The sequence below is a fragment of the Balaenoptera ricei genome, chromosome 5, assembly GCF_028023285.1.
Source record: "Balaenoptera ricei isolate mBalRic1 chromosome 5, mBalRic1.hap2, whole genome shotgun sequence".
NCBI lineage: Eukaryota > Metazoa > Chordata > Mammalia > Artiodactyla > Balaenopteridae > Balaenoptera > Balaenoptera ricei.
Window position 1 is genome coordinate 143,243,379 of NC_082643.1, and position 23,551 is coordinate 143,266,929.

At 45.4% G+C, this 23,551-nt stretch overlaps 1 protein-coding gene across 4 annotated transcripts in view; it reads right to left on the minus strand.

The window, feature by feature from the left end:
• Window positions 1-2,697: 2,697 nt before the first annotated feature.
• Window positions 2,698-23,551, minus strand: part of PCGF3 (polycomb group ring finger 3) — a 59,007-nt gene continuing 38,153 nt past the window's right edge. For 3 of the 4 annotated variants that reach the window (XM_059923807.1, XM_059923809.1, XM_059923808.1), the window contains exons 9-11: window positions 20,694-20,831; window positions 11,218-11,298; window positions 4,630-10,676 (exon numbers count right to left, since the gene is read on the minus strand). In XM_059923807.1, the coding sequence (XP_059779790.1) occupies window positions 10,629-10,676; window positions 11,218-11,298; window positions 20,694-20,831 (267 nt within the window). In that variant the 3' untranslated portion in view covers window positions 4,630-10,628. Of the gene's footprint in view, window positions 4,104-4,629; window positions 10,677-11,217; window positions 11,299-20,693; window positions 20,832-23,551 lie in introns of those variants that run through there. The other variant, XR_009503413.1, reaches the window with a different exon arrangement.

Below are 23,551 nucleotides of genomic sequence, written 5' to 3' on the forward strand. Positions count from 1 at the left end.
TCTGTTTCTGGTCTCTCTATTCTGTTTCACTGATCTGTTTGTCTCTTTTTTCACTGATACCACACTGTCTTGGTTATTGTAGCTTTATAGTAAGTCTTGAAGTAGGGTAGTGTGAATCCTCCAACTTTGTTCTTTTCTTTCAATATTGTGTTGGCTTTTGTGGGTCTTTGCCTCTCCATATAAACCTCAGAACGAGTTTGTCAATATCAGCAAGAAAACTTGCTGGGATTTTAATTGGGACTACATGGAACCTATAAATCCAGTTGGGAAGAACTGACATTTTGACAGTATTAAGTCTTCCTACCCATGAACATGGAATCTCTCCCCATCTATTCAGATCTTTGATTTCTTACATCAGAACTTTATAGTTCCTCATGCAGATCTTATACATATTTAGTTAGATTTATACCTATGTATTTAATTTCTTTTTGGTACTACTGTAAATGGTATTGTACCATGAACATGGAATCTCTCTCCTTTATTCAGATCTTTGATTTCTTACATCAGAACTTTATAGTTCCTCATGCAGATCTTATACATATTTAGTTAGGTTTATACCTATGTATTTAATTTCTTTTTGGTACTACTGTAAATGGTATTGTGTTTTTAATTTCAAATTCCAATTGTTTACTGATGGTAGTTGCTGTTTTTTTAATTTATTTTGTAAATTATGATACACTAAGACCTTTTTCCTTTAGTATACAATTCTATGAATTGTGATGTACAGAATTGTGTAATTGTGTAACACTAAACGGTGAAATACTGAATGATTTCCCCCTAAGAAACAAGGTAAAAATGTCCTCTCTCACCACTCCTACTCAGTGTTGGAGGATCCAGCCAGTGCAACAAGGCAAGAAAAGGAAATAAAGGTAATATAGATTGGAAAAGGAGATACAAAACTTCTCCTATTCACAGACTACATGATTGTCTATGTAGAAAATCCCAGACTAATCTAAAACAATATGGTCACAGGGTAACACACAAAAATCAATCCTATTACTATGTACAAGCAATAAAAAGCAATAAAATATTGAAAACTGCAATTGAAAACAACAGCAGCCTTGAAAGAAAGAATGCATGTGTGAGGGAGAGAGAGAAAGAGAAAGAGAGAGAGAGAAAAGCAGACAGACAGACTTAGGTATAAATCTAACCAAACATGCACAGGATCTGTATGCACAAAATCCTGATAAAAGACATGAAAGAAGACCTACATAAACGAAGAGACATAACATGCTCATAGACTGAAAGACTCAACGTGTTATTGAACCAAACTTGGGTCCACTCACCAGCACACAGTAATGCCAATCTTCTGACACCGGGTTGTGGTGAAGCAAAGTGCAGCATTTATTGCAGGCATCAAGCAAGGAGTCCAGGGCAGCTAGTGCTCAAAAGACCCAAACTCCCCGATGGCTTTCAGGGAAAGGGTTTTAAAGACAGGGTGAGAGACGGGGGTCGAGGGGTGTGTGATCAGCTTGTGGACCTTCTTCTGATTGGTTGGTGGTGAGGTAATTAGGAGTCAACATCATCAACCTGGTTTCAGCCAGTCTCGAGTCTATGTGTTTGTGGGCAGCATACAGTTAACTTCTTCCACCTGGTGGGGGGTTTCAGAATCTGAAAAAACAGCTCAAGAATATGGCTCAGAATAGTATCTATAGCCCTCGAGGAGGAACTAAAGGTCCTTGACTATTTAATGGCTAAACTATTATTATTTTGTCTTGCTTGGCTGTTTTCCTTTGTTTCTGCATTTTCTCACTTCTCTGATTAAATGTATTCTTTGGAACTCAGGGAAGGCCTAGGAGGCTAAAGGTTTTCTACAAACAAGAGGCAGGCGGTGGACATGGTGGGGGATGTTTGTCCCGGGAAGGCCCCCCAGGGTCCTGCTCGGTTACCAACATAGTCAAGATGTCATCTCCCCCAAAGTGATCTATAGAATTAACACAATTCCAGAACTCCCAGCAGAACATTTTTTAGATATAGATAAGAAGAGTGCAAAATTTATATGGCAGGGTAAATGAGCCAGGGTAGCTAAAATAATTTTTACAAAGAAGAACAAAGTTGGATAAATCACTCTACCCAATTTGAATGCTTTCCATAAAGCAACAACAATCCAAACAGTATGGTATCAGCAAAGGACAAATACACAGTCAATGATCAGAAATTAATGATAAGGAGTCCAGAAACAGATCCACATAAATATGGCCGTTTGACCTTTGACAACAGTGCAAGTGAATCCAGTGGAGAAACGACAGCCTTTTCAACAGTGATGAAAAGTTGATCAGTTGATCGTCCACATGCAAATAATCGAACCTCAACCTAAGCCTCACATCTTACAATTAATTCAAAATGAATCACACATCAGTGTAAAACACAAAACTATGAAATGTTTGTAAGAGAACAGAAAAATACCTTCATGACCTGGCCTTTGTCAAAGAGTTCTTAGACATGTAACCAAAAGCATAATCCATAAAATAATTCATAAACGAAGAAATCAATTGGACTTCATCAAAATTAAAAACATTTGCTCTGCCAAAGACAGTGTAAAGAAAATGAAAACACAAGATAAATACTGGGAGAACTATTTGCAAATCACATATCAAACTTAGGACTTGTATCCAGAATATATAAAAACTCTCAAAACTCAGTAAGAAAATAACTCAGTTAAAAAGTAGGCAAAAAAAAAAAAAAAAAGTAGGCAAAAGACATGAATAGACACTGCACCAAAGTTGATATAATGACAGATAAGCACATGAAAAGATGACCAACGTCAAAGCCATTAGGGAAATGCGAATTCAAACCACAATGACATACCACTACACACCATCAAAAACGTCTAAAATCAAAGAGAACACTGACAGTTTGGGATGTGGGGTGCCTGGAATGGCTCAGGCCTTGCAGCTGGAAATGCAAAGTCGGGCAGCCAGTCTGGAAACTGTCGTTCGGAGGTTTCTTTTCTCTTTTTCTTTTTTTTGGCCACACCACGCGGCATGTGGGATCTTAGTTCTCCAACCAGGGATAGAACCCGTGCCCGCTGCATTGGAAGGCGGATTTTAACCACTGAATCATCAGGAAAATCCTGTTCAGCAGTTTCTTAAAGTTAAACATACACTCACCATACGACCCAGAAATCCTACTTTGTAGAGAAACAAACCTTATGTCCACATGCAAACCTGTACATGAGGTTCACAATCATCAAAAATTGAAAATGCAAAAGCCTTTCATCAGGTAAACTGGCAAACTGTGGTCCATCCATGTCACAGGAAGTATGAACTATTCGGCCACTCAGATAGATCTCAAAGGCAGTATGCTGAGTCAAGGAATCCAGTCTCAAAGGTGACGTGTACAATTCTATTTACACGACATTTTTTTTTTTGACAGATCCTGCCTCAGGTTTACTTGTACAAATAGCACAGGACACCAGCCCCATGCAGACAGCAGCCCAGGGGTCACACTAGTCCTTCTGTCCTCACATGGGCAGATAAAGGTCTCTACTCGGGAGCCTTTGTGGGAACCTGAGCGGGAGCTGGAGCCGCCTTGGCCTTGGTAAAGGCAAGATTATAATGCCGCAGATCAGTGGTTGCCAGGAATTACGGGGGGTGGTGGCAGAAAAGGACCGGCACTCAGGAGGTCCTGGGATGATGGAGCCATTCTGTGTCCTGATTGTAGTGGTGGTTGCATGAATCTGTGTATGTGTTAAAAATCCAAAAACAAAACAGAAAGGTTAAATTTTTTTTTTTTTTACTTAAAATTTGTAATTTAAAAAATGGAAATTACACATTCTAAAATGTCTAGTGAGCTTTAACAGAAGGAAATTTCTCGACTTAGTCAACGGTATTTATCAAAACTCCACAACTGTGCTTAAATGGAGACGTTTAGAATCTCCTCACTCAAGTCGGAACGCACAGCAAGCTTCCTTCACCGCCAATATTCTTCGAGATGCAGCCGTGCAGATGCAGCCCGCAGAGGAGCAAAGGGGTCCGTGTGTTTGCTGTGACGCTGCTGCCTGGGTGGGCGTCCAGGACACCCACCAGCCGCTCTCGGGACCAGCAGATGCGGTACAAACACCAGTGTTTTCTCTATTCCACATAACCAGATGCCCCACCTCCCTGAGAAAATACAAGAAATATACCAAACTAGAAATATGTGAGGCCTGTAGGAGGAAAACCCGGAAGCCCCTTTGCAAGACCCTGAAGGGGGTCTGAGCGCACGAGTGTCATGGGTGAAAAGGCAACACTGGACGACAAACAGCACACACACCCTGCGATTCTGGCAGGTCCCCGGGGGCCCCACCGGACCAGCCGCAGCTCCATCAGGCAGTATTTCAATCTGTGTTGGCTGCGTTCGCAGGAGATGGGGCTCTGGGCCCCTCCTGCTGCCCTGGGTGTGGGGTCAGAGACAGCCGAGGGGCGGGAGGAGTAACACCTGTAACACCTGCACAGCCAAGGCACCACGCAGGACCCGGAAGAGAAGTGTGGATCCCGGGGACCCCTGACTCTCAGAAGCCCTGGCTGTCCTGAGACCATTCCCCATCTCTCTCCAGAGCCCTGGGGTCCCAGGACCACACCCCTCCCTCCAGAGCCCTGAAGTCCCAGGACCTCCTTGCTCAAGCCCTGAGGTCCCAGGACTCACCGCCCCCCCCAGAGCCCTGGGGTCCCAGGACCTCCCCGCCCAAGCCCTGGGGTCCTACAGACAACAGCCTGTAAACAGTAGAATCGCCAGAAACGCCTCCCAGGACCGAGCTGGAATTAATGCCTGCTTTGTGCTTCCTGAGATGTTAGTGGAAAAAGCCATTTCCCACCAACAAGAATACGTACTTAGTTGGTACATTTTTATACTTGGTCTGTTTGTTATAAAGGCCAGATCTGCTTATGCCTCAAAAGATTTTTGACTAAAAATGTTCCTAAAGAAGCAACTTTGTTACTATAGTATCCAATACACATTATAAAAAAAAAACCCACAGGATTCATTGTCAAATGATTTACATTTTCACATTCAAATAAAATCCAGAGACAATCAGGCTGCAACAAGAGTCCGACGGACACGTCAGCCTGCTGGTGGTTGAGACCGACAGGCCTCAGGCACTGGGCAGGCATCTCATGGCCACCTGCCACGTAAAACCAAAACACACCAAATGCACGGGGTGTTGCGTGTCACCTGGACGGAGGGGTCGCCTGTTACTTACAGGAGCACGGCTGCGCTCCAGCGCAACTGGGAGAGGGCGCCGCGAGGCTACCGACCTAGCAGGAGGGCCCCATCCCCCGGGCCTGGCCACAGCTGCCCCTACGAGGACTGCTGGCCCCATTGGGGGTTTTATCCGTTAAGAACCAAAAGTCAAAGGGAGACATTTACCCTCGGCCAGGCAGCAGGTATGGCGGAGGCCCCTGGCCGTGCGTGCTGTGTGCTCCTTTCCTGCGGCCTCCAAAGCCTCTGTCTCACGGCCCGGGATGCAGGATCACATCTGCAACAGCGCTGCCGGTTAAAGCGGGACTTACATGTTCATGCAAACAGAGTCTTGCTGGAGAAGCAGATCTCCCGTGAGCGCTACGGGTGGGCGCAGCTAACTGTCCGTCAGCAGCCCTTCCTCCCAGGCTCAGGCGCTGGGGGGCAGGGGAGCCTTGGGCCTGGCTAATCTCCTTCTCACTCTTCCCTGGAGTCGCCTTTTCCTGGCGTCTGGGGCCCCGGCTCGTTGCCCATGTGGAGCCCAGCGAATGGGGCCGGATGAAGCCTGCTTCCTGCCAGCCCTGCTGTTCGCCCAGCGCCTCGGTGAACGTGGACGTTTACACGCGGCTTTGGCATCTTGACATTCGTTAGGTGGAGTAAACGACTTACCGAACATAAGTAAAATAGGTAAAATCAGTTTCTTAAGACTAAATTTATCTTTTAAGTTTAATGATCTGAAACCCACGAGAGCATAATTTTGGTCAACATATTCTCCCTTTTTTTCAATTCTAGTTTCCTCAGATTTTCAAGATTGCTGTAAATTACTTAACCTTTAAAAATTAGAAGTTTTGGGTATAGTAAGCTGTCTGCGATAGCTGATTTCACATGTCGACCTGGCAGGGCCCCAGTGCCGAGATTAAAATTACTCTGGTGTGTGTGTGAGGGTGTTCCCAGAAGAGATGAGTCTTAGAGCCGGTGGGCTGGGCCCTCCCGTGTGGGTGGGTATCACTCACCGCCCCCCACCAAGGCCTGGACAGAACAAAAGCGAGGCAGAGGGCACCCTCACGAGAAACGTGTATGCACACGTGTCCTAACACGCCAAGAGAGGGTGCAACTCCCACCGGCGGTCCACCGCTCACGGGATCAGAGGTTTTCTTTAACACAGGCTCCCTGGCACACACAGCTGCAAACCAAAGACAGTTCTCTCTCCAAGCAAACAGGCGAGTGTGGGCTCCCAGAGGCCCCACCAAACCTCGGGTGCCAACACTGGGCCAGCTTAATGAAGTTCTGCAACCAAGGTGACAGTCACAAACACCATGTGGGGCAGAGTCATTAACCTGTGAGGGTCCAGGCCGGGGGTGGGAGGGGAGGGCCTGGTGTGGCGTGTATGCGCCCTCACCAATACCCACGGACTCTTCGTTACACTGTATCACCTTAACAGGGCACCTATCTCACGCTCTTACAAACATCTTAGGTAACAAATGTCCAGCCTCAGAGAACTAGGTAGGTTTTCCTTTTGCTTTTATTACAAGCATATAATATCAATTGGCAAAACACTGAGTACAAGCTTCACTATCATAAAATCAAAACAGTTAAGCAATATTCCAAAAAAGATTTTAGATAAAAACTAGCCACCAAGAGTACAAAAAATTACACACCAACACAAAGCATAAAAAATGTAAACTTCCAAACTAAACAGTCAAAAACATTTGTCTGCAGCGTCACCTCCACAATCCCCCAGAGCCCCCAATCTCCACACGGGATGCCAGGGTCGGCAAGGGCTCTCGCCCCTGAACGCTGCATCATACGGGAAAAATGGTTTTCTTGCACCCAATGAAGCTGTTGAAATAGACATTTACGCTAATGCTACACACGTTCTAGGGGACACGTAAACTTCAGATGCACCCATGGACGCGGAGACTCACGTGAGCTGGTGAGGGGCCCGGCAGTCCCCAGGAAGGGACAGAATCTCAGTGATGATTTCGGTGTCACTTGAATCGTTTTCTAACCGACTTATCCTAACCTATTTAGTTTGTTTAAATACCAAGGCAGAGGAACACATTGGTTTATCACACTAAGGTCACATGTGATGTGCTGGAGTGTAAATGATTTCCTGAGGAAACGGAGAAACTGAACTTTTTGTGATTTATCTGCACTACATGTGTTTTCAATGTTTTGAGAGCACATCAAATATTCACGTACAAAGTAGAAATCAGCTGGCTTGTTCCTATAATATTCAATCCAATGACACACTTCAAAATCACTGTAAAATCCATCCTGTGGGCTTTGAAGAAAAAACAAACGAATTTCTAAAGACCTCAAATGCCACGAGGAGGCATCAAGGCCGCACGCCCTGGCGGGCTCAGGAGCCTGGGGAAGTAGCACCGTCACATCTGTGGTCGACACAGGGGTGCGTCCCGGGCCACCAGCACGCGGGGTCTGAGGCACGAGGCCAGTCTAGGCCACGTGTCACCTTGCGGCCGCTGGCCGGTCACTCACTCTTACCCACGGCCCAGGCCCCTTGCACAGGCCCACGCGCACTCCCAGCAGCAGTGTTTTCATGAGAACGACGACGGAAAAGGAAAACCAAAGAGCTGAACGTACACGTTCTGAGAGTCTGCCTACACTGCCTCAATTCAGCAGAACAGACGCTACGGACAATGCAACGTAAGTCTAGTGAACGCGCGCTGCAGCCTGTTGCACAGAAGCGTAAACTGCTCCTCGTCCACGTACAACAACACACACAAATGAAACGCTACTCAAAGTAAAAAGAAGAAGCTTGCCAAACACCTCACAACTTTACCTTATATGCCTGTAAATAAAGCTGGACCACTGAAACCAAACAATTGCATGGGAAAATATGATAGAAGGCTTAAAATAGAATAAATAATTTTATAAAGTTAAGTTTTCTTCTTTTTAACCCCCCAAATCTTAAATTCAATATTATATATTCTATCTGAATCTTCTATTTTCATGACGCCTGTACCTAGTGAGACCCTGTGCTGCTGACGGGCCCACGCTGCTGATGAGGGTGCCGTTCGGTAACTGACAGCGTTTGTTTTACCAGCATAAATAGCTGTGAAAACTACTTCACAGTAACTCCATCCGTTAAAACAAAACAAAACAAAACAAAACTTAATAGGATCCAATCTCTAACTGATCCTGGCTTTCATGCTGGAAAAGATAAAATCCTGCCTTTGATGTTAAACGGACATGAGAGAAAAGTGAAAGTTTCCCTCTGACGGCGAGGCCCCCAGCTCCGTCCCCATAAGGCTGTGGTCAGACCAGAGGTGGCGGGAACAGGGATCTCTTGTGGTGAAGACGGTCTGCACGAGGACATCTTAGAAAAATGGGTACTTCTGCTGCTGAGGTTTCATCAGGGTGACACGGTTACAAACGTGGGATCAGCAGGTGGTCAGGGCCCAGTGGGGGTGGTGACGCCAGCTCTGACTCATCTCCACCTCTCTGTGTATTAAGTACATCAACTTAGCACCATAGCAAATTCAAGTGATTGCAAAGATAGCTGCAAAGTTACAAATATATACTATGAGATTATACAGCCAGGTCCATTTTAATCTGACCTGTGAATTAATTTTATTTGAATTTGGACGCTCATACTGTTTAATCCTTCCTTACTTTCATCACACAGGAAAATACCTAAATTCTAATGTTACACTTCAACTGCATTGAGAACACACGGTTTTACAGAATGCTTCAGCAGAAATGTGTATTTGAGGTAGACAGGTAATACTTAGTCATACACATCTACTCACTGAACCCTTGAATAGTAACCCTAAAAAATGATCTGGACGAACAGCAAGCTCAGGTAACTGAATAATTCAAACAGTCCCGGGAATAACAGGCTGAAACAAAGAGATGAATTTTGACCAATTCCTAAGAAACACTTGGTTTTATGTTTTTGAAAGGCCTTATATTAAAACCACTTGGACTGAGTTAATTTGCTTTTCCCATCACTAAGGAGCTGCTTCTGACATTTAGAAGTATGAAACAGGAAGCAGAAAAAAACAAACAAACTTGAACGTCGATGAGCCCAACCACCACTGCCAAAGCAAGTTCAAGAAAAATTCTAGTCACCAAGGTGAAGTTCTTCATGGAAAACCCGGCTCTCAAGCCACTGTCAGGACCACCTACCAAATGAAGCGGCCCCAGGACCCCAGGGCCCTGGTGATGCAGGAGGTGACAGAAAGGGAGGAGCCCAAAGGTCAGGCAGAAGCCACCGGATGCGGACAGGGACGGCCATGGAGCGGGGACCAGCTTACCACCGGGAGAAGGCCCATCTCCTCGTTCCTGTCTTCACACATTCCAAGTTACTACCTTAAAGGAACAAAAATGGATGTGCCGGCAAAGAGTTTATTCTCCAATTCCACAAAAATATTAACATTTGGGAGGAGAAAGGGCTAACAGAGGGTGTGCTGCGTCTGCCCGCGCTGCAGGTCATTAAGTCACTGGACAGGCAGCCGCAGCCGCGCAGGGGCCCGCCCGCCCGCCCTCTGTGGCTCCAGCGTCCCCGCCAACAGCGGCCAGAGTGCCAGCTGCTCCGTGCCCACCTCCGAAGGCGGGCGCGGTGGGACCCGGGGTCTGCACACGTGGGGCTTTGGTGGAGGCACGCCCCCTGGGCACCAGCCCCGCCGCGGACGGGGGCGCCGTCTCGGGAAAGGCCCCCCGCCACCACCATCAATCTCTTCAGCAAAACAAAAATGGGAAAGAATAAGCGGGAAGTAAAACGACGGCACTGAACCACCTGTGCCCTATTTAAGAGAAGCAATTTTTGAGAACAAGAATCGTCCTGCGAACTGTCGTCTTCCGGCCCGCCCTGCTGACCGGGCGGGGCGGCCGCATCGGGGTCAGGGTGCAGCCCCCCAGCCGGGCCGCGGGCCCCCGCGAGTCAGGGCAGCCCTCGGCTTCACGTTCCCTGACGTGGAAAATGAAATACCATGGTTAACTCACGATACTCATGGAAACCTCTTTTGGTATGCTTTTAAATTAAATTTTTATATATCTTCTAAGTCTTCAGGAAGCTAAAGGCAACATAAATATCGTCATTCACCGTGAAAAGACATTTTGTCAATAACTTAGGAAGGATTCAATAAACGTACAAGTTATTTTGGGGGCTTATCGTGAAACCTAATTCATAAACTGAACGGAAGTGACCGAGATTTTCAAGACCTGGAAAGCAAGCAAAGGTCACGGGTCGGGATGAAGGCCGTCGCCGCACCCTCCCGCTGGTCGGCGAGCCGGAGCAGAGGTGGCTCCGGCCGCGAGGCGCGTCCCGCCTGCAACCCTGTGCCGGGGCGTCTCGGCGAGTGCGATTCTCATACAGAAGTGATACGTATTCTCTGCTCGGGATCCAGTCCAAACGGCGCCCAGGGCAGCACCCTACGCGTTGGCGGCCCCACCTGGCTGCGTCCTCGCGGGGCCCCCGGGCGGCTGAGTCTTTGCTGTGCCGCGGCTCACAGCAGGTCCATCTTGGGTCTGTAGTGCAGCAGGAGCGGTGCTTTCTGCAAGACAAGGGGGCAAGGGAGCGGCACCGGTGACCCTGAAGGGGACAGGCTGGCGACGGTCCCACACTCGTCAGCGGCCGAGGATGGGCCCCACGCCCGTCCCCACACCTGCTCCTGCCCTTTCTCTCTGTGCCCCACTCGCCCTCAGACCTCGGCTCCAGCTGGGGGTGCCGGCCAGGCTGTCTCTCCCCTGCTCCCAGGCAGCCCCTGAAGATGGGGTCCCACTCATCTGCCTCCTGTTCCAGAGAGAGGCGCTGCGGCTCGAGGGGACGTGTCCTCTGATTGCAGCGGCCACTCCCTCCCAGGACATCGGTCACCTCCACCAGGAGGGGTGGGGCGAGTCAGGGCCTGGAGGCCACGCCTTCCCCGACCACACAACTCTGAGGCCGATGACTTCAGAACGGCTGCGCTCCCGACAACCCCGTGCCTGGTCTGGTCGTCATTCCTAAGCTCCAGAAAACAAATGTGCCCACAAAAGCAGCTGCTGTTCCGAGCAGATTCTGAAAATCACATACAACGTATCATGTCAAAGTCTCACCTTGAATCTCCACCTTGTGACAACGACGAATTTGAGCGTGTGGTCCTTGCCAAGGATCTCCTCGTTGCATAAAATGTCCAGCTGGCGGGAGAACAAGACCTCGGTCAGCGGGGCCAAGGGCTCGGCGCTCAGGACCCGTGGTCTCTGGTGCCGCAGCAGTCACGCCAGTCGCTGAAGGGCCACCTGCCCTCCTTCTGGGGCAGCACAGGTGGGAAGGAGCGCCTGGAAGGCCCATCCCCCCCCGAGGGCCCAGAGCACCGGGGGGCCTCCGTCCGCACACTACGAGGCAGCGCCCCCGTCACGGGGCTTCGGCGCCCAGACTGCCTTCACTGAAGAGCACGCTGTCCCCCAACATCAGTCCGCTCTTGGCCACGACTGTCCCTCTCACCTCGGTGGAAAAAGGTAATGGGCTCCACACACAGCTTTCTCGTTCTCAGTTTTAAAAGAGTTTTTAGAGCGGTTTTAGGTTTGCAGCAAAATTTCGCAGAAGGTACAGAGTTCTCATGTACCTCCTGCCCCCACCTCACAGCCTCCTCCACCATCAACACCCCCGATGAAAACGTTCGTTACAACCAATGACCCTCATCACCACCCACAGCCTGTAGTTTACATGAGGGTTCACGCTCCCTGTTGTGCCTTCTGGGGGTCTGGACAAACGTATGACGACGTGTGTCCCCCATGACAGCATCACACAGAGTAGTTTCCCTGCCCTAAAAAATCCTCGGCTCTGCCTGTTCATCCCTCCCCGTCAACCCCCAGCAACCACTCATCCTTTGACTATCTCCACAGCTTTACCTTTTCCAGAATGTCACAGAACTGGAGCACACGGTGGGTAGCCTTCTAGACTGGCTTCTTTCACTCAGTCATATGCACTGAAGGTTCCTCCATGTCTTTTCGTGGTTTGATAGCTCCTTTCTTTGTAGTGCTGAGTAATATTTCTCTGTCTGGATGGACCACTGTTTATGTATCCGTTCACTTTCTGAAGGACACCTTAGCTGTTTCCAAGTTTTGACAACTATGATGAAAGCTGCTATAAACATCTGCGTGCAGGTTTTTGTGTGGACGTAAGTTTTCAGCTCCTCCGGGTAAGTACCAAGGGGCTCGATGGCTGAATCGTACGGTGAGAGGGGGTTTAGTTTTGCGAGAAGCCACGCAGCTGCCTTCCGAAGCGCCGCAGCGTCCTGCGCTCCCGCCAGCAGCGAGGAGGGCTCCTGCTGCTGAGTGTTCGTGTTGCCAGTGCTCTGGATTTTGGCCATTCTGACAGGTGTGGAGTGGGATCTTGTTGTTGTTTTAATTTGCATTTCCCCGATGACAAATGCTGTTGATGGTCTTTTATTTTTATAAAAGATGGTCTTTTATTTTTATATTTTCTAGTTTTTTCTGGCAGCACCGCACGGCTTGCGGGATCTTAGTTCACGACCAGGGACTGAACCCGGGCCACCTCAGTGAAAGTGCTGAGTCCTAACCACCGGACCACCAGGGAAGTCCCCAGATGGTCTGCTAAACTTCTCCCTCAGGGCAACGGAAGAAGGGTCCAGCATCTGCGTCTCCTGTGGCTGCCATGGAAACACCATAACTTCGGGACGTGTAACTCCACAAACGCAGCCTCAGAGTTCGGTCTGGGAGCCCACAGGCTCGCACCCTCTGGAGTCTCCAGGGTTCCCTGACCTGTGGCTGCATCCCTCCAACCTCTGCTTCCATCCTCAGGTGGCCCTTCCACTCTGTGTCTCAAAACTCCCTCTACTCTTTTCTCTGTGGGTATCAATAGTTCATTCCTTTTTATTGTTAAAAAAAATTGTGGTAAAATACACATAAAATTTACCATCTTAACCATTTTTAAGTGCACAGATCATTGGTATAAAATACATTCATAACGTGCAACTGTCACCACATCCATCCACAGGCTTTTCATCTTGTAAAACTGTAACTCTGTCCCAATTATAACTTCCCATCCCCCTGTCCCCAGCCCCTGGAAACCCTGATTCTACCTTCTGTCTTTATGATTATGACTCTAGGGACCTTGTATAGTGGAATCAGACAGTATTTGTCCTTTTGTGACCAGCTTATTTCATTTAGCATAGTGTCCTCAAGGTTCATCCATGCTGTAGCAGGTGTCAGAATTTCCTTCCTGTTTAAGGCTGAATGTTCTGTTGTATGGACGGACCACATTTTGTTCATGTATCACCCATTGATGGACACTTGGGTTGCTTCCACCTTTTGCCTACTGTCCATGATGCTGCTACAAACATGGTACAAGTATCTCCTTGGGATCCTGTTTTCAATTCTTTGGGGTATTACCCAGAAGTGGAATTGTTGGTGCTCATGGTAGTTCTATGTTTAATTTTTTGAGAAACCTCTGTACTGTTTTCCAGAGCGGCTGCACCATTTTACATCCCATCAACAGTGCACAAGGGTTACAATTTCTCCACATCCGACTCACCAGCACTTGTTTACTTACTTTTTACAGTAGCCATCCTTCTGGGTATGGGGTGGGTCTCATTACAGTTCTGATTTGCATTTCCCCTATGATTAGTGATGTTGAGCATGTTTTCATGTGCTTATCAGCCATTCGTATATCTTCTTTGGAGAAATGTCTACTCAAGTTGTTTGAGTTTGTGTTGAATTTTAGGAACTGTCTATATATTCTGGATAGTGATTCCTTGTCAGAAATATGACTTGCAAACACTTTCTTCCATTCTGTACAATTTTTTTTTTTTTAAATTTCAAGTTAGTCCAAATTGTCTATTTTTTCTTTTGTTGCCTGTGCCTTGGGTATTCTGTCCAAGCAATCACTGCCAAATCCAATGTCATTAAGTTTTGGTCCTATGTTGTCTTTTAAGAGTTTTATTGTTTTAGGTTTTACATTTATACCCCTGATACATTTTGAGTTAATTAAAAAAATATATATTTATTTACTTATTTGGCTGCGCTGGGTCTTAGTTGAGGCATGTGGGATCTTCGTTGCGGCACGCAAGTATCTTTAGTTGCGGCATGTGAGATCTAGTTCCCTGACTAGGGATCGAACCCGGGCCCCCCGCACTGGGAACACGGACTCTTAATCACTGGACCACCAGAGAAGTCCCTTGAATTAATTTTTGTATATTGTATTAGGTAAGGGTCAAACTCCATTATTTTGCATGTGGATATCCAGTTTTCTCAGCACCAATTGTTGAAAAGACTGTCCTTTCCCCCACTGAAGGGTCTTGGCATCCTTGTCAAAAGTCAGTTGACCACATATGTGAGGGTTTATTTTTGAGCTCTCTATTCTGCTCCATTAGTCTGTTTGTCTTTATGCCAACACCACACTATTTTGATTAGTGTTATCTTTATAGTAAGTTCTGAGTCCTCCAGTTTGGCTCTTTTTCAAGACTGTTTTGGCTATTTGGGTCCCTTGAGAGTCCATAAAAAATTTAGGATGGATTTTTTTTTTTTTCTGCAAGAAACATCTTTGGGATTTTGATAGGAATTGCATTGAATCTGTAGATTACTTGGGTAATATTGACATTTTAACAATATTAAGTCTTCCAATCCATGAATGTGGGATGTGTTTCCACGTGCTTGTCTTTCTTTCAGCAATTTTCATAACTTTCATTGTACAAGTCTTTCACCTCCTTGGTTAATTCCTAAGTATTTTATTCTTTATGATGCTATCATAAATGAAATGAGTTTTGTCATTTCCTTTTCAGATTGTTCATTGCTCATGTACAAAAATGCATCTGATTTTTTTTTTTAACATCTTTATTGGAGTATAATTGCTTTACAATGGTGTGTTAGTTTCTGCTTTACAACAAAGTGAATCAGCTATACGTATACATATATCCCCATATCTCCTCCCTCTTGCGTCTCCCTCCCACCCTCCCTACCCCACCCCTCTAGGTGGTCACAAAGCACTGAGCTGATCTCCCTGTGCTATGAGACTGTTTCCCACTAGCTATCTATTTTACATTTGGTAGTATATATATGTCCATGCCACTCTCTCACTTTGTGCCAGCTTACCCTTCCCCCTCCCCGTGTCCTCAAGTCCATTCTCTACGTCTGTGTCTTTATTCCTGTCCTGCCCCTAGGTTCATCAGAACCATTTTTTTTTTAAGATTCCATCTATATGTGTTAGCATATGGTATTTGTTTTTCTCTTTCTGACTTACTTCACTCTGTATGACAGACTCTAGGTCCACCCACCTCACTACAAATAACTCAATTTTGTTTCTTTTTATGGCTGAATAATATTCCATGTTATATATGTGCCACATCTTCTTTATCCATTCATCTGTTCATGGACACTTAGGTTGCTTCCATGTCCTGGCTATTGTAAATAGTGCTGCAATGAACATTGTGTTACATGACTCTTTTTGAATTATGGCTTTCTCAGGGTATATGCCCGGTAGTGGGACTGCTAGGTCGTATGGTACTTCTATTTTTAGTTTTTTAAGGAACCTCCATACTGTTCTCCATAGTGGCTGCATCAATGTACATTCCCACCAACAGTGTGAGAGGGTTCCCTTTTCTCCACACCCTCTCTAGCATTTATTGTTTGTAGATTTTTTGATGATGGCCATTCTGACTGGTGTGAGGTGATATCTCACTGTAGTTTTGATTTGCATTTCTCTAATGATTAGTGATGTTGAGCATCCTTTCATGTATTTGTTGGCAATCTGTATATCTTCTTTGGAGAAATGTCTATTTAGATCTTCTGTCCATTTTTGGATTGGGTTGTTTGTTTTTTTGATACTGAGATAATGCATCTGATTTTTCCGTTGACTTTGTATTCTGCTACCTTGCTGAATTAATTTATTAGTTCTGACAGGTTTTTTTTCATGTCTCTGTGTGTGGAATTTTTAGGGTTTTCTACATATAAAATCATATCATCTGCAAACAGAGATAATGTTTTAAATTCTTCTTTTCCAATTTGGATGTGTTTTATTTCTTTTTCTTGTCTAATTTTTCTGGCTAGGATTCCCAGTTATTATGTTGACTAGAAAGGGTAAAAGTGGACATCCTTGGCTTGTTCCTTATCTTAGAGAAAAAGCTTTTTACTTTTTCACCACTGAGTATGATATTCATAACAGGTTTTTCATATATGGATTTTATTTTACTTTCATATATGGCTACTATTTCTAGTTTGTTCAGTGTGTTTATCATGAAAGGGTATTGAATTTTGTCAAATGCTTTTTCTGCATCAATTGAGATGATCGTGTGGTTTTTCCTTCACTCTGTTGATGTGGCATATTATATTAATCAATTTTCATATGTTGAACCATCCTTGCATTCCAGAAATAAATCCCACTTGGGCATGGTGTGTAAAACCTTTTAACATACTGAATTCTGTTTGTTAGCATTTTGTTGAGGATATTTGCATCAATGTGCATATGGGATATTGGTCTGTAGTTTTCTTTTCTTGTAGTGTCTTTATTTGGCTTTGTTATCAGGGTTATGCTGGCCTCATGAAATGAGTTGGGAAGTGCTCCCTCCTCTTCGACCTTTTGGAAAAGTTTGAGAAGGATGGGTATTAATTCTTTAAATGTTTGGTAGAATTCAGTGAAGCCATCAGGTCCAGGGCTTTTCTTTGTTGGGAGATTTTTGATTAGTGATTCAATCTTCTTATTAGTTATAGGTCTATTCAGATTTTCCATGTCTTTGTGATTTAGTTTTGATAGGCTTTGTGTTTCTAGGTATTTGTCCATTTCATTTGGTTATCCAATTTGTTGGCATACAATTGTTCATAGTGCTCTCTTATAATCTATTTCTGAAGAATCAGTAGTGATGTCCCTACTTCCATTTCAGATTACATAATTTGAGTCTTCTTTCTTAGTTCATCTAGCTAAAAGTTTGTCAACATTGCTGACCTTTTTGAAGAACCATTGATTTTCTCTATTGTTTTTCTATTCCTTATTTTGTTTATTTCTGTTCTAATCTTTATTATTCTCTTCCTTCTGCTAGCTTTGGGTTTAGCTTACTCTTCTTTTTCTAGTTCCCTAAGTTGTAAATTTAGGCTGTTGATTTGAGATCTTCCTTGTCTTTAACGTAAGTGTTTATAGCTATAAATCTCCCCCTTAGCACTGCTTTCACTGTATCCCATTAGTTTTGGTATGTTGTGTTTTTGTTTTCATTCTTCTCTAAGTATTTTCTAATCTCTCTTTGATTTCTTCTTTGATCCGTTGGTTGTTTAAAACTGTGTTGCTTAATTTCCACAATTCTGTGAATTTTCCAGTTTTCCTTTGGTTATTGATTTCTAACTTCATGCCACTGTGGTCTGAGAAGATACTTTGTATAATATGTATCTTTTAAAATCTATTGAGACAATTTGTGTCTGCCCTTCTCTTATAAGGACACTTGTTATTGAATGTAGGGCCCACCTGGATAATAAAGGATGGTCTCTTCATCCCAAGATTCTTTACATGTCTGCAAAAATCTTTTTTTCAACTAAAGTCATATTCACATGTTCTGGGGGTTAGAAGTAGACATATCTTTTGGCTGGGTCACCACTTAACCTACACCACTTAACATACTACAGTCTGCCTTCTGACCCAACAAAATCCACATCCATCCCACATGCAAAACACATTCACCTAACCCCAACATCTCCAAGAGACCCAATCTACTCGAGCATCAACTCCAAATCCCCAAATCTCATCTACACACCATCAGCTCAAAGTCCCTGATCTTATCTTCTAAATCACAGGAATCAGGTATGGGTGAGACTCTGGGTATGATGCCTCCTGGGGCAAATTCCTTTCCAGCTGTGGATCTGCGAAACTAGAAAACACATTATCTGCTTTCCAAATACAAGGCTGGGGCAGGACAGATATTCCTAGTCCAAAAGGGAGACACATTAGAAGGCATAAGGGATCACTGATCTCAATAAAGTTTGAAATCCAGCAGGGAAAATTCCATGAGGTTTCAAGACCTGAGAACACGTCACTGTGGGTCAAGGTTCTGCTCTCTGGGCCCGTGATGGCTTCACCCTCTGGGCCCCAGGCTCTGCCTTGGAGTCATTCTTCCTTTTTCTTTAGGGGTAGCTCACCTTGGCAGCTGAGCAGCTCTATCAGCCTCTTTCCCGCGTGCAGAATTTTGGAAGTCTGACAGCCTTCTCTCATTTCTTCCTGTCTCTGTCCCCTTCAGCACGAGTTGGTGGTGTTTCTGCTGATAGCACATTCTTAGAAACCCTGTGAGTCTCCCATGTGTGTCAGAGGTCCAGGCTCTGCAGATCTTTCCTGGATAACTCCTCTCTATTCCTCCCATGAGATGGCTGAGCCACCATGAGTCAAACAACTAATCCCTTTAGCAAAAGGCTGAACAGCTACACACTTGGCCTTCTCTCCAGAGCATGTTTTTCTAACAGTCAAACTCCTAATATTACCATCTTTTTGCCATCTGGATAGGCTGTGAATTTTCCAAATCATCAAGTGCTGGTTTCTTTTTGCTTAGCAGTTCCTTCCTGAATTCATCTCTCTCCTCTGACATTTTATTACAGGCAGCAAGAAGAAACCAGACCACGTCTTCAGCACTTCGCTTGAAAATGTCCTCAGCTAAATATCCGTGTTCATCACTTCCAAGTTCTGTTTTCCACACACCGTAGAACACAACTCAGCCAGTTTTCTGCCACTGTGTAGCTAGAATCACTTTTCTTACCATTTCCAATACTATGCTCCTTCTTCCCTTCTGAGCTCTCGTCAGTAGCATCTTTAATATTCCTATTTCTACCAACACTCTGTTTGTGTAACATGTACCTTCAAAGATGACGGGTGCTTTCTCTACCATGCTCCTCGCTTCCTTCTGGGCTATCACCAGAGTCACCTTTAATGACCATATTCATATCAACAGTCTCTTCAAGGCAGTTAGGGTTTTTAAAAATCATGTTTCTCAAAATTCTTCCAACCTTCCAACCTGTGGCACCGCCACATTTTTAGGTATTTGCTACAGCAGCACTCCACTTCCTGGTATTGAAATCTGTTTTGGTTTCCCACGGCAGGTATGCCAACGTACCACAAACCTGGTGGCTTAAAACAACAGGTACTTATTTTCTCACAGATGTGGAGGCCAGAAGTTCAAAATCAAGGTGCCGGCCGGGCTGTGTTCAGTCTGGAGGCTCCAGGGGAGGATCCTTCCTGCCTCTTCCAGCTTCTGGGGGCTCCAGGCACCCATTGGCTTGTGGCCGCATCGCCCCCATCTCTCGTCTCTGTCCTCACATCATCTTCTCCTCTGTGCGTGTCTCGAATTTCCCTCTGCCTCACTTTTGTGAGGGCACATGTCACTGAATTTAGGGGCAACCCAGATAATCCAGGATTATTTCATCTCAAGATCCTTAACTTCAGCATATCTGAAAACACCCTTTTTCTGGCAAAGACCATGCTTACAGGTTGCGGGGTTGGCTGTGGACACACGTCTTTGCGGGGCCACGTCCAACCCACTGTTCTCTACAGCCCACCTCAGAAGTCGGCCTCATTTCTCCATCCTTACCACACTACCCTGGCCCGTCTCTCCTGGGACTTCTGCCACAGACTCTCCTCAACTGGTCACTCCTGCTTCCGTCTCGGAACCCCAGCAGCCCATCTGCCTCACAGCCTCAGGGCTGTTCTCATCACAAGCCCCCGGCTTAAGGCCCCCCAGGGCCTCCTCTGACACTTGCTGGTACACAGCCAGCTCCTGCTGACGCCTTATGTCTGAGCAGAAGTGAACGCCCTCGGGAGGGTTCCCCAACGACCCCTAAGCTGATGTGCTCTCTCACCCCTCTGTGCATCGCCCTGCTCTGCACCACTAGGGCACACATTTTACTTTATTCTCAGCATTTATTGGAACTGGGAAGTATCTTCTCTATCTACCCACCCGTCCTATCCATCCCCATACACCCATCTATCCGTTTGTGAAACTGAAGAGCAGAACTTCTCTTTGTGGTGAAAATATTTAACATATCTTGGGCTTCCCTGGTGGCACAGTGGTTAAGAATCCACCTGCCAATGCAGGAAACACGGGTTCGAGCCCTGGTCCGGGAAGATCCCACATGCCGCGGAGCAACTAAGCCCGTGTGCCACAACTACTGAGCCTGCACTCTAGAGCCCGCAAGCCACAACTACTGAGCCCACGTGCCGCAACTACTGAAGCCCGCGCGCCTAGAGCCCGTGCTCCGCAGCAAGAGAAGCCATCGCGGTGAGAAGCCCGCGTGCGACAACAAAGACCCAACACAGCCAAAAATAAACAAATTAATTAAAAAAAAAAAAAGAAAATATTTAACATATCTTGTTGTAGCCCCCTTGGCATTTCCTCTTCTCTTAACAGTGGCTTCCCATGTTTGTGGGCTCTGGGCCTCCACTGTCTTCACCGCTATTTACTATCACACTATCTGGGGGTAGGCAAAACAAATTCAGATTTTTTTTCTGATTGAAAATGTCCAAACAGAACCGTAAAAAGCAAACAAACCCAAAGAACTTCAGAAGTATCACTTTTACAAATAAGAAGTGACTCGTTATAGTTTCTATTTACCTCGTTGAAAGACGAGAGGTTGAGTTTTTTGGCAATGAACTTCTTTAGGTGCAGGACTGTGGCCTGGGCTGAGCAGCGGATCCATTTCCGTTTCAAGCCCCGCAGTTTGCTGCTGTTGCATTCCAGACAGATGCTCACCTTCAAGAGAAAGGACACAGCTGGGCAAGCTCATCAAGGGGGATCCTACTGGGCTACTCACTGGAGGCTTTCTTAGATATCTACTGATTCCATTAAATCTAAGAATGCTGACTTTTTTGAAATCATAAATCCGTTTTGACCTAAACACCGTAGAAAAAGAATTTTACTTTAATCATTTTACATACACTGTGTTAAAATCTGTTTACTATTTGCCATTTTGTGAAATAAAAATCTAACACTATTAATTCTGTCTTATTAGCACAGTACTTTAAAGTAAACCCGAGAATTATTTATTTATTGTGGCAGTATGTGCTGGCCTCAGAGTTAAACCGACAAAGACTGGAATCCTGTTCTAAAAGCTTCTGGCCGATGGGACACACACGCGTCTCCCCAGAGGCTGTGCTAAGTGCTCTGCAGAATGACAAGGAAAGACACGCCACACACATGGCAGGCACCACGGACCCTTCACCGAGGAAGGTCTACAAAGGAGGCACATTACGCTCAGCCTTGGAGAAGACAGCAAACTCACTAGAGAACAGAGCACTCTGAGCAAAGGCACAAAGTCTGAAGCTCACAGTTCTATTCTGGAAGATCAAGAGTTCAGTGGGATTAGAGTACTCAGTGTGTGACAAGGAACTTCAAGACAACAGACTAAGTAAAAGTGATTCTAGGATCAGGTGGTGCCTGGCAGATGCAGAAGGGAATCTGCTGAGGAGGGACAGCCCTGGCCACAGTTGAGAAAGTCCCACCTTTAGACACCTCACCTCACCTCACTCACGGGCAAGTAATTCTCTAGCAACAGCCACAAAAAATGGCACAAGCAGACCCCAAAAATTCAGACAAAAGAATTAACAAAGGAATTAACTGAAATATGTATGTCTAAAATTACTAGAGGTATGAAAGAAGGAATTAAAAACATAACACACTAAGAATAAAGAACAGGCAGGTATAAAAGATAACCAAATGTAACCTCTAAAAATAAAAAACCTATTCACTTAAATTAAAAATTCAATGGATGGTCAAATCACAGATTAGTCTCAGCTGAAGGCAGATCAATTTGAACAAATTATACAAAAGAAGTATAGAGACAAAGATATCAATTAAAATAAGAAAACAAAAGAAAGGTAAGAGACGTGAAGACAGATCAAAGAGTCTAACAGACACATCACAAGAGTTCCAGAGGATAGAAGAGAAAATAAGGGAAAGGCAGAATTTGAGAAATAATGACTAAGGATCCCCCCCAAACGATGAAAGACATAAGTCCTCAAATTCAGGAAGCAAAAGAACCCAAAACAAAGGAAGTAAGAGGAAACCTGCACCCAGACAGACATGGCGACCCCTCAGAACACAGTGGGCCAAGGCCCAGGGCAACCACAGAGGTGGGCCCACAGGCAGGGCTGGTGCTCACGCCACTGAGCCCAGACACTGAGCCGACAGGAAGGAAGAGCTAAATTATCATTCAGAGTGGAAATGAATAAAGTCATCTGCAAACGAAAACAGAACATAAGTAGGAGAAGATGTAGCTCAGGAAGAAAAAGGCTGAAGTGGACAGACTGGCTGGGGTTTAGGAGGTGCCCAGGCCGCAGGCAAGCTCTGGTGCTGTTTAGGAGGGACAGGAAGAGACTCATTAATTCTGGACTTCTAAAAAATGCATTCATTTTAGAATTTCATTAGCACTAAAATAATAAAAATAGGACATATAACCTGCTAATCAGAGGCAAAAAAGAGATTAAATAAAATTTATTAATTCTACAGAAGGGACTCAAGGGAGGGGGCATAAAAAATATAAATGGAAAGCACAAACTAAAGCAGAAATAAACCCAACTTTACTAGCAATCGTGGTAAACGTAAAATAACTTGCCAGTTAAATAAATTTTCTGATTTGATTTTTAAAACCCCCCCAGCTCTCTGCTGTAAAAAGTGTCACATTTAAGAAAGATGTTAAAAAAACTGAAAATACTAGGCAAATATCAGCCAAAAAGAAAACAGACAGACCTGTATTATTACATAAAACAAATTTCTTAATAAGAAAATACTCCCTAAGGATGGGAAACATTTCTAAAATTGAATGCACCTAATAACAAAATTAAGTTGACAGAATGATGAGAACTAAAGTCCCCAACGTAGCGGGGATTTCAGAGTCTCTGTCAGGGATGCTGAATTCTGCCGGCCTCAGGCACAGGGACCAGATGGGCGTCTGTGTCCAGGCCCAAAGCAACAGGCACAAGACCCCAGCAGCAACCAACCGCACACAGAACCCTAAACTCAGCACCGGTAGCTGTGTGTGCACGGGCAGGGCCGCCGGCTGCACTCCTGCACCCCAGCCGGAGAGGCCTCGTGCCCATCAGAGGTGCTGACCAGGTAAAGAGGGCACAGGCTCCCCAAGTATGGGCATGTCACCCGACGAGGAGGCTCAGTTTGTGTGAACGCAGGAGCGACCACAGAGTGTGGCCTACGTGGGGGAACTCAGGACTGTGACACGTTTAAACCTTTCACACAGTGTTAACCTCTGGACTGTATGAATGTATTACCTATTTAAACGCACCAAGATAAAGGATGCTTGTAAGTTTTGAACAGCTTCACTGCGGTATAATGTACGTGTATCTGTTTTAAGTATACCATTCAGTAATTTGTAGTAAATTCAGAGAGCTGGGCAGCCGTCACCACCATCCAGTCTGAGGTCGGTCCCATCAGCTCATAAAGACTCTCGGAGCCTTGGC